This window comes from Triticum aestivum, chromosome 2D, assembly GCF_018294505.1.
Source record: "Triticum aestivum cultivar Chinese Spring chromosome 2D, IWGSC CS RefSeq v2.1, whole genome shotgun sequence".
In the NCBI taxonomy this organism is placed as follows: domain Eukaryota; kingdom Viridiplantae; phylum Streptophyta; class Magnoliopsida; order Poales; family Poaceae; genus Triticum; species Triticum aestivum.
Genome location: NC_057799.1, coordinates 635333871 through 635344560, shown reverse-complemented (window position 1 = coordinate 635344560; position 10690 = coordinate 635333871). Strand labels below are relative to the sequence as shown.

Genomic DNA, 10690 nt, shown 5'->3' with positions numbered 1-10690 from the left:
GAGGGGGCGTACTCATTGCTTGCTCCGAGGACTATTAGATTGAGGTGGAACCACTTGCGGCTGGGGATTTCTCGATCTCGGGGACAGTTAGGAGAAGGGCCGATGGTTTCTGCTGGTCGATCACCGGGGTGTATGGGCCTCAGCAAGATGATGACAAAACCCGGTTCATTGATGAAATGAAGAGGACCAAACAGCACATGCTGCCAAGATGGATGATGATGGGGGATTTCAACCTGATCGCGAGAGCTTCTGATAAGAACAAAAATAGCGTCAACCTGCGGATGATGGGCCGGTTCAGGGCAGCCATTGATGAGCTGGAGTTGATGGAGTTTCCCCTGCTTGGCAGGAGATTTACATGGTCAAACGAGCGTGGGAATGCAACTCTCACAAGGATTGATCGGGTGATGGTTTCCAGCGAGTGGGAAGCGGCGTTCCCTCACTACCAGCTTACCCCGGCCTCAACAAATATCTCCGACCATTGCCCGCTGGTTCTCAGTCCGATGGATGCATCCCATCACAGCGCGTTTAGATTTGAGAACCATTGGCTCAAGTGCCCTGATTTTGACGCAATTGTGGCCCAGGCATGGGGCAGAGAGGTCCAATCGAGGGACCCCATTAGGGTGCTCCACACAAGGCTGTCAAGGACTGCGAAGGCACTGAGGGCTTGGAACAAAAACAAGAAGAGATGGGCTGTTTTCATGTCGGGGCTGGCGAGCGAAGTGATCTTCCGACTTGACCTTGCCCAGGAGGACCGGGAGCTAACTGGCGAGGAAAGGCGCCTACGGAGTCTGCTCAAAGCCAAGCTGTTGGGCTTTGCGGCGGTGGATAAGGCCCGATGGAGGCAGAAATCAAGACTGGCGGAGATCAAAGAGGGAGATGCCAGCACCAGGTTTTTTCACATGTGAGCGAGTGGCCGCCGGCGTAAGAACCACATACCAGTCCTCTTGGGAAGGGAGGGGCCGTTCGCTGACCATGCTGGAAAGGCTGAGATTCTGAAGGAGCGGTTCAAGGGACTCATGGGATCGTCGTTTGGGCGAACTGAAACACTGAACTGGGAGGAATTGGGACTGCCGCGTGGACAGCTGGATCACCTGGAGGGGGCGTTTACGGAGGCGGAGCTGCTGTCAGCGATCAAAGAGACCCATGGCGAGAAGGCGCCAGGCCCGACGGGTTCACGGGGGCTTTCTTTAAGAGAGCCTGGCCGACCATCAAACAGGATTTACTAGCGGCTGTTAACTGTGTTTACAATCTCAGAGGGAGGAATTGGGATCTGCTCAACACGGCAAATATCGTGCTAATCCCTAAACGGGACAATGCTCAGGACCCCGGAGACTTTCGGCCTGTGAGCCTCATGCACAGCGTTCCAAAGCTTGTAAGCAAAATGCTCGCCGCTCGGCTGGCTCCAGAGATACACAATTTGGTCACGCATAATCAGAGCGCTTTTATTCGAGGAAGGTCAATCCAGGACAATTTTCTTTATGTCAAGAATGTGATAAAAGCGGCTCACTCGGCAAAATCACCGCTCGTGTTCCTTATTGGACGTGGCCAAGGCCTTCGACTCAGTCTCCTGGGCATATCTGTTGGAGGTGATGGAGGCAATGGGGTTTGGACAGAGATGGAGAGACATGATTGCTTTGATATTGGCGTCGTCCTCTTCCAGAATTCTGTTGAATGGAACGCCCGGATCGCCTTTTGTTCATCTCCGTGGCCTGAGGCAGGGAGACCCGCTGTCCCCTCTGCTTTTCATCATTGCTATGGAGCCACTGCAGAGGCTGCTTGTGAGGGCAACGGAGAGGAACATTCTGAAGCCGCTAGGGACGCGGGTGGCAAGATTCCGGGCCAGTTTCTATGCGGATGATGCGGCCCTGTTCATCAACCCGGCACATGAAGAGATGTCCGCCGTCACTGCCATCTTGGAGATGTTTGGAAACGCGTCAGAACAAACCTGAGTAAATCGGTGGCATACCCAATTGCTTGCTTGGACAATGATCTGAAACAGTTGCTAGGGCCTGCTGGATTGCCCAAGGATCTCTCCCCTGTCAATACTTGGGGCTGCCCCTGGGAGTGCGAAAACCGAAGAGGATAGAGGTGCAGCCGCTGATCGATAAGATTGCTGGTAAGCTGTCCTTAAGGAAAGGCTGGCTTCTGAACAGGAAGGGCAGATTGGTTTACACAAATTCGGTGATCACGGCTACGGCAACATACTTCTTGACTGCTTTTCCCCCGGACAAATGGTTTATCAAGAAGGTGGATAAGCTGAGGAGGAATTTTCTTTGGGAGGCGGACGATACAAACATTGGGGGGCGAAGCCTTGTAAATTGGGCACAAGTCTGCTCCCCAATAAAGAATGGAGGGCTGGGGGTGAAGAACATTGAATGTTTTAGTCGGGCCCTCCGGCTGCGATGGGAATGGTTTCGCTGGGCTGAGGAAGACAGGCCATGGAAGGGATCGCCGACGCCATGCGATGAGAAGGACAAGCAGCTGTTTGCGAGCTGCACTTGGATCATGCTGGGGGATGGGCGAACGGCTGCTTTCTGGACGGACTGATGGCTAAATGGGGAAGCCCCATGCATGATCTTTCCAGAGCTGTATCAACTAGCCAGGTTCAAGAAGATATCGGTGCGGGAGGCGATCCACAGCAGGAGATGGATGCATGGACTGCCGAGAATGACAATGGAGGAGCAGCTCAACCAGTTCGTGCGGCTCTGGGAAGAAGTGCAATTGATGCATCTCACGGACGGCAAAGACCAGATCTGCTGGGACCTAACTGCAAACCAGCGCTACTCAGCAGCCTCTGCTTATGACATACAATTTGTGGCAAGAGTGGTCAAACCTGATCTGGCCAAAATATGGAAGAGTAAGATGGAGGGGAAGGTCAAGTTTTACCTATGGCTGTTGCTCCAAAACAGGAACTGGACCGCCGATCGCCTTGCAAGCAAGGGGATGGCCACATAATGCAATGTGTGCTCTGTGTGACCAAGAAAATGAGACGGCGGATCACATCACCCTAGGCTGCTGTTTTGCCAAAGAGGTCTGGATGCAGTTTCAAGGAGGTACTGGGAGAATGGCAATAAGGGCTCCGTCGGCTGCAACCATTAGGGAATGGTGGACCAGCCTTTGTGAAGGCAGGGGGACAAAGGAGAGGAATAAGGAGCAAATCACGTTAGCGGCTTAGATTGCATGGAACATCTGGAAGGAAAGAAATAGAAGGATTTTCGAGCAGAAGGAGCTGACGCCGGTTGCCCTTGCTGGAATGATACGAGATGAGGCTCGAGTTTTCTACGAGGCCACCAGCCCTGTGACCATCGAGGGCTGACCGCTGGAGGAGGAAATTGTCTTCTTTCCAGCTTTTTTGTTGTTTTCTTTCTCTTCTCTTGCCCTTGCCTTTTGAGGGCCGCCAAGGTTTCCTGCCTTGGCCGAGTTGGCGGTCGTCGACAAGGCTCTCTGCCTTGGCCGACTACATGTTGTAATGACTTTCTCTACCCTTCTTAAATGCAAAAGCAGAGCTCCTGCTGTTCACGTCAAAAACAGTGGGGACGGGCATGTACTGATAATGTTCAATAACACGGCACGCATGGGTTTGGGAGCATCTGATTGAGGAGTCGAGCAGCTTCACCCAACTGCTGCAGTATGCTTGCGACCCGAGAGAGGAAGAATTGACTAGCCTGCCTCTCTGCAGATGCAGCGAACGAACGTGTGCAGCTGATGAACCCGGCCGGCCGTTTCGGCCAGCCGCGACAACGACGGCGCCAGCGGCGGCTCGATCGGTCGGCCAGGTTGGCGTATCGGCCTATGTACTTGCCGTCGGGTAATCAGCATGGCCGCCAGATGCAACTTCAACCTAATGCCGCAGGCACGCGGTCGACAAGGTAAGCTGTCACGAGGCCTTGGCCATGACATGCCGGCACGCAATGGAGCAACAACGTAGAGTATCTTTCATGCTCGAGACCGGCCGTTATGATCGAGCTAGTGTACTTGGAATCTGTGACTGTGGGTGCACGTGCTGGTCCTGCACGGTCGCTGTCCGCCGCCGCAGCGACCGAAGCGCGACCGCCGCTACGAGTCACCCTCGCACAGCTAGCTGTTGTGCACAAACGGAACCAAGCAGTGTGTGTCGCCATTAGCGACCGACCGACCGGCCATTAGCCAGCAACATCGCCATATGGTCAAATCCAAGCGATAGAGCGCACCTCACGTTTGATATCCCGTGTCATCTTTCATTCAAGTACGTACCCACCAGCGGACCGGCCATGCATGGCCACTACTCCTAGCTGGCACGCAAAATAGAGAAAGGTGGTATGGATCATGGATGGATGAACCCCGGCCGTCTCCCCTTCCTTCCTTCCTTCCTTCCAGTGCCATGCCTTTCGCTACGAGAGAGACAACAAGGGTGAAGAAAAGGAACGGGGAAGGGCGTGTAATGAAGTGGAGCTGTCTATGACCAAGCCATGCATGCAATGTCGGCGAGAGCGATGGGCGTGCCAGCGGTGGATTTCTTGATCAATAGTATATGCTCATCGCCTCAAAGCGTCATGATAAGCACGTACGGCTGGGCAAGCTGGGTGTGCTCACAAAACCTTCTTTATGTGCTGTCAACAGTCAATGTCTTGGCGACGGCCAACTCAACCGGCTAGCAGCCAGCAGGGCCCTTGAGTATCGCATTTTGCAGTGCTTTTCTCAAGAAAACATGTGTCGGTCACTCGGTCTTGCCGAGTCGGCGTCTCGTCTCGGTTTTCAGACAGTTTTTCAAGTTTGTTGTCCATTTTCAGATCTGATTGCAGCTACATCTTACTGTCGATTATTGTATGCCCAACCAAATTGCAGTATGGGATGAACCTGGAAGCAGCGATTCGGTGCCCAGAAATTTAGTGTTCATGGGGCGTAGATGAGCTCGAGCTCAGAAATGACTTACCGATGAACCGGCCGCATGTTTGATTCTGATATGCATATGCCTATAGTGGGTCGCTGGCAAAACAACACAGCGTTGCGCGCATGCTGTACTATAATGGCGCTGCCTAGCGAGCTCGCGCTCACTGGCCTCTCTTGCGTGCGCCGACCCAACAAAACGCCAGCTATTGGCTCGCTCGGGTCTTCTCCCACCTTGCTCATTCGTTCATCGGTTGACCGGTAACTTTATAAAATAATCATAAATCTGAAAAAAAAATCATAAATTTTAAAAAAGTTTGTGCTTTTAAAAAAATCACAAATTTAAGAAATACTCTAAGAATATGGAAAACCTTTTTGAATTTTTAAAAAATCAAGTTTTGAAGAAAAGTTCACAAAATGTGGAAAATCATGTATTAAAAAAACTCACAAAAACTGAGAGAAGTCCACGAATATGAAAAACTTTTCGTTTCTTGGAAAATGTTCACGAACGAATTGAAAAAGTTATGCAAATTTGAGGAAATGTTTCTAAATTCTAAAAAAATACACAACATTGAGAGAGAAAATGAATTTGAAATTTTTTTACGCATTTGACCGGTAAAGAAAGCCTGAAACTGCCCCGATCCGATCAGCTGGCGCCATGTGTTTTGGACCATCTGGCCGAGCAGCTGGCAACCACTTCGGGTATATTCATCGAGCTGAACGAAAGCTTGAAACTGCCCCGATCCGATCCAACCCTCTCCGGTTGCAGCGAGCGAGCCATGCCGCAGAGAAGGGCAGATGGGCTCCGCAACCGGCCATGTCGATCGGCCGTCTAGGAGCGTCAACTACTGCTCGATGCCTCTACGGAACAAAGCGGTGCGCGCGTGCCGGTGCAGGCGCAGGGACCTGCGACGCCAACGGACGAGCAGGCGAAACCGGCCCCTACCCCCCATCCGGCAGTGTTGAACAGACTTTATATTATATATATATATATATATATATATATATATATATATATATATATATATATATATATATATATAAATACAAATGATTAGAGAGGTTTCAATTCAATATAGTAATTCAATTGTAAAATACAAGCCCAGTGCGAGCACATATACAGTGCTTTATTTGATGACACGCAAATTACAAGACAGCAAACCATTTTAAGCAAAAGTACACACAGAAGCAGAATGTATTGAAGGGAAACACATGTGAATGAATAAAATAAAAACAAGCACTTGGAATCTGCGTGCTGTAGGTACGTACGGTAGCTTTGCCTGATTTTCACTCGATGACGACGGCCCTTTCATCCGGTGACGACGAAGGCCTGCTGTAATATCCACAAAGAAAACTCATATTCAACTGCTGTTCTCAATAAATAAATAATCCTCTATAATTCTACAAACTACTTGGAACAAGTACCGGCTAACCGGAGTTAAACGAGTGAGGCGTGATTTTTCATAATACTACTCCGCGCACTGCTGCGTGAATTTATATAAAATAAAAGTTGCATGATAAAAAATGTTTGAACCAATCAATCTAGCCAGTGTCTTTAAAATTTCTCCTGCAGCAAGATGTGATTTTTTACCAATATTTTGAAAATAAACAAATGTGTGTCTCTATGTATAAGTTGAGAATGGAGCAAAACAAAACAAAATATAAATGCACACCTCAGTTTTCTTTCATGGAGCACCGTATTGTGAGCTACATGCATGCATCGTTAATTTTTTTTTCAACTAACATAGATTTTACCACATCTGCATGCTTTTTTGCATGCATGTGTCACTTATTGCATGCGCTTGGTGCTCTCCGTCTAAAATAAGTGTCTCAACTTTATAATAATTGTTGTACAACTTTGTACTAGAGCTAAGACACTTATTATAAAGTTAGTACAAAGTTGATAGACCTATTTTGGAACGGAGGGAGTAGATCTAATGGCTATTATAGATGGATCTATCATATCCAATGGCTAAATTAATTTGGGTGATGTGGCTCAAGGAGAAGGCAAAGAATTCGGGCTAGCTATTTAGATATAGTAGATTTATAAAAATCATTTTGACCACTTATTAACTCACTTTGATGCGGCGTGCATATTTTTTGGGGGGGATATGCAGCGTACATGTGGATTTCTAGTCATATGACACATGGACCTAACAACTGGGTCACCTTGTCAGGTTAGGACTTGTTTTCTCAATGGCGGTAAAACGTGGAGTTAATGAAACATATATAGGTGCAATAATAAGGGAGTTTTTCTTAAAAATAAAGAAGAAGACTAATATTCGAGACAGCTTGCTGGTGAGGAGAGGTAGTTGAATTACTCGCATATAAATAAACGATGGGAGTAGGATGAGTAGTTTATTGTACATACCTACTGCCATGCTCGCTTGTACTTGCAATGACGTCGAAGGCGTAAGCCTTCGATTCAGCGTTGGTCTCTCCATTAGGTGTTTTCATGATAGAAATCCTTCTCCTTTGGGTATCACCAATCTGGAAGAAAGCCATGACTAGCCAGGCAAAGGTGATGAGCTCCCCTCCCGTGTTGGCCAGTTGCGCCACGTGCAACTCTGCCCTGGACTTGCTAGCGGCATAGAGAAGAATCCTCATCCACATGTGTACCATCTCCTCTATTGTTTCCTTGGTTGGCTGGAGATCGTACTTGTCCATTTCCTTTGACAAATCGCTCACCTTATATGGGCTCTGAAAATTTATCCACAGACCTGCAGTGCTGGTAGTGAGTGGCAGCATGGTAGGGTGGGCAACCAAAAGGTACATCATATAGTTGGATAGTTTACGGCATACCCGCACCATACTACCATAATCTTCTGCTGATGCTACCATGTCTGAATCTAAAAGACGGGAGTATTTATTCAAGAGTAACTCAGTCAGAACATGCATCTCCACGACAGTCCTAGCAAAAAATTGTTCAAAACCCTGCATCCTTTTTGCCAACATCGAGCCAACATTTGGCCATTCTCGAGTGGGCATCCCTCTGAGTTCATAATCTAAGACAATAATCTCCTTTGCAACACACGCCATGGTCATCTCATCAGCATCCATGTACCAGGTGTCTAACACTTTGCTCATCCAAAATATATTCACCTTCTCGCCACCAAAGAAACCAACGAACACCCTTATGACCACGGTCATCACTCGTTGACTGAATCTAGTCCCTCGGGTACCATTCATCCAACCTACAAGGTCGTACTGTCCGATTGAACTTGGCCACCGTTGCTTCTTCTCCGACAAGCCAATGATATCATTGGAAAAAATAAACCAGGACAACTTCGCAAGCCTCTCCCACTTCCGGCGCTTCAACATCAACCACGTCCGTGGTGATGTCGTGGAATTAAGTATTATTGACCAGACTTCTATGAAAAATCCTCCGATAAATAGTGAATAGGTGATTGCAATGTCGACTTTGGCATACCTCTGTTTGTCTACAATTGCGTGGAAGAGCCCAAAAGCAACAACAATGGATAACTGAGAGATGTATCTGAATATCATGGCGCTCTTTGTTCTGAGTACAACAGCCTTTGTGTAGAGCTCGTCGTACACTAGGCCAAGCTGAAGCCGCCCTATCTTCACCGTTTGGTTGATGTCTCCTGGCGGGTAGAAGTTGCTCATACAGTAACCACGTGCTGAAAAGATGTGGAGGGCATATGACACTGACCTGAGAGCATCATAAACAGCCTTAGAATAGCCCTGAATAGCAGGATCCAGATGCAGAAAACTCCATGTTGTTAGGACCCGTGTTGAGCTCTCAAGGCCTTTAAGACTCCCACGCTTAAGACACCATGTTCTCTCTCCATACTTGATAATTCCAGCAACAAACACAAGGACACCTGAAGTGAGAAACCCCAAGCTGTCTAAGCTTCTGATGGATCTCCAGAAAACATAGAATGCTAGGACAACTTGCACCACCAGATTCAGCAAATGCCTCAGCCACAAGTTGTTGTCCTCCATGGAGAAGGCGGTAACTGTGTCCTGTCCACCAAGGTGGATGAGGAGAAATGGTGCCCAAAAGAAAGCTAGTGGTTGGCTTCCCTTGTCAATGATGGTGGTGATGTTGTTCTCTCGTCGTGAGAGAAGGCCAAGGGCATAAACTGCTACCAAGTCTGCCCCCAAGAAAGCTAACCAAATGAGGACCCGTAGGAACCCATTGGACCTGCGGCGCCGAAGGTTTCCAGCAAACAAGAGGAACAATTGTAGTGTGAAGCTGAGGAGCACAAGTAGCTGGATCTCCCACTCATTGAATACTTTGATCAAACCCCCCACCATTTTGTCCCAGGCCAGACCGGCCACCTGACGCATGGTACAATAATAATTTCAGTGCGGATTCAATTTGTAACATAAAGAACTATGTATACACTCATCAGCAACATAACTAATATGTGTAAATTTAATTGTTAGGGCCGTCTTTGTTCGCAGGATGTCAAAGGGAAAAATAGTAACCAGAAAACAGGGAACTTCAACGTCAGGACTTGGTTAGAATTGATTGGACAGAAGAAGGACATTTTCTTTTCAAAAGTGAAAATCGGACGGAACTAGCTAGACTTGGTAGAACCTTAGAATTCATTGCTCGCACACCAAAGAAAACCGCGAGCAGAATTTCAGGCTAGCAGTTAGTTTTATTCGTTTGCAGAAGCGGGCCTATATTTCTTTGGCACTATTCCCTAATGTGTGTATTCATGATATATAACTCTCCGCAGGCTGGAGCTAATATGATATTGAAAGTTATGAACAAACTTTTAAAAAACCAGATAGCTAGGAAGGGCGAGGCGTTCGTACGTGGAAATTAAAACATTTCTTTTTCGAAAAAGAAACATTGAACATGAAGAAGAGAATATCACAAAGACTACTGTGTAGAGTACTGGTTAATGAACATGTGGTACAGTTATTCAAAAAATATATAAACATTGTAGACTAATAATGAGATTTGTTTATATGAAACTTAAATATTTGGATTAATACGTGGGAACGATAACTAACAATACATACGTTAATTGTATGTTTGTAAAATATGTGTTAAAAAAATATAAGGAGTATAATATAATGAAAATCATGTTCTCATGCATGATTACGTGTTGAGATCAGTCTTTTCATTGGCATGGATGGTTACATATTGAGGTGTCACATATGCTTGCCTATTTGAGATAAATATGGATCATCGGTAAGGATCCGTTGGAGGAGAAAATCACAAAGAAAGACTAGTGTATCGAAGACTAGTATATGACTGTAGTACAGTTCTTCCAAATAGAAATATATTGATATAGAAGACCAAATATGCATACCTTGGATGTACTAGTCGGTCCCTTGGATCACTTTCCTCGAGCCAAGTGGCCGAGGTTTCACGTACGTTTTGTGCTCTCAAACCAGCTAGTTAGCTGTGCTGCATTGCTATGCTTGGATCGCGAGGAATTAACTAGTCCCACGCTTTCGTCAATCTATATATTCGCAGCTAGAGGAGAGGCTGAAGGTGTGAGGATGAATTGAGGCACTGGATTCGAGACGTATGGCACTCTCGTCGCTGGTGTGCTTTGTCTGATACGTACGTTTCTTGCAGCTAGAGCAAAGGAGGAGGGCACCTAGCTTGAAGACGTAAAGAGAGACCCATCCATGGTCGATGCTTTCCCGTCGCCCAGCTCCAAGCAAGCGATCTGCCGTCCGACGACGACTCGATCGGCGCATTGCTGTTTTTCTCCTTCCTTCTTTCGCGCTGCTGGTACTCTGCGTCGCGGCCACAGCAATATTTCTCAGGCAGATACGTCGTGCTTCTTTGTAGTATGTCAGATTCGTCGCTATGCGTTGCCGGGACCCGCAG

General features: G+C 47.4%; 1 protein-coding gene across 1 annotated transcript; it reads right to left on the bottom strand.

Moving 5' to 3' along the window:
• Window positions 1-6011: 6011 nt before the first annotated feature.
• On the bottom strand, window positions 6012-10280 carry LOC123050617 (uncharacterized). The gene is made up of 3 exons (XM_044473385.1): window positions 10161-10280; window positions 7238-9171; window positions 6012-6199 (listed from the first exon to the last, which is right to left on the bottom strand). Exons 2-3 carry the CDS (start codon window positions 9145-9147, stop codon window positions 6154-6156), a joined length of 1956 nt encoding a protein of 651 aa, XP_044329320.1. The 5' UTR covers window positions 9148-9171; window positions 10161-10280; the 3' UTR covers window positions 6012-6153.
• Window positions 10281-10690: the final 410 nt, after the last annotated feature.

Coding starts and splice junctions, on each gene's coding strand:
- LOC123050617 (XM_044473385.1), bottom strand. CDS start 9,147: ATGGTGGGGGGTTTGATCAAAGTATTCAATGAGTGGGAGATCCAGCTA. Junction 6,200..7,237: donor ACAAGCGAGCATGGCAGTAG/GTATGTACAATA, acceptor TGGATATTACAG/CAGGCCTTCGTCGTCACCGG.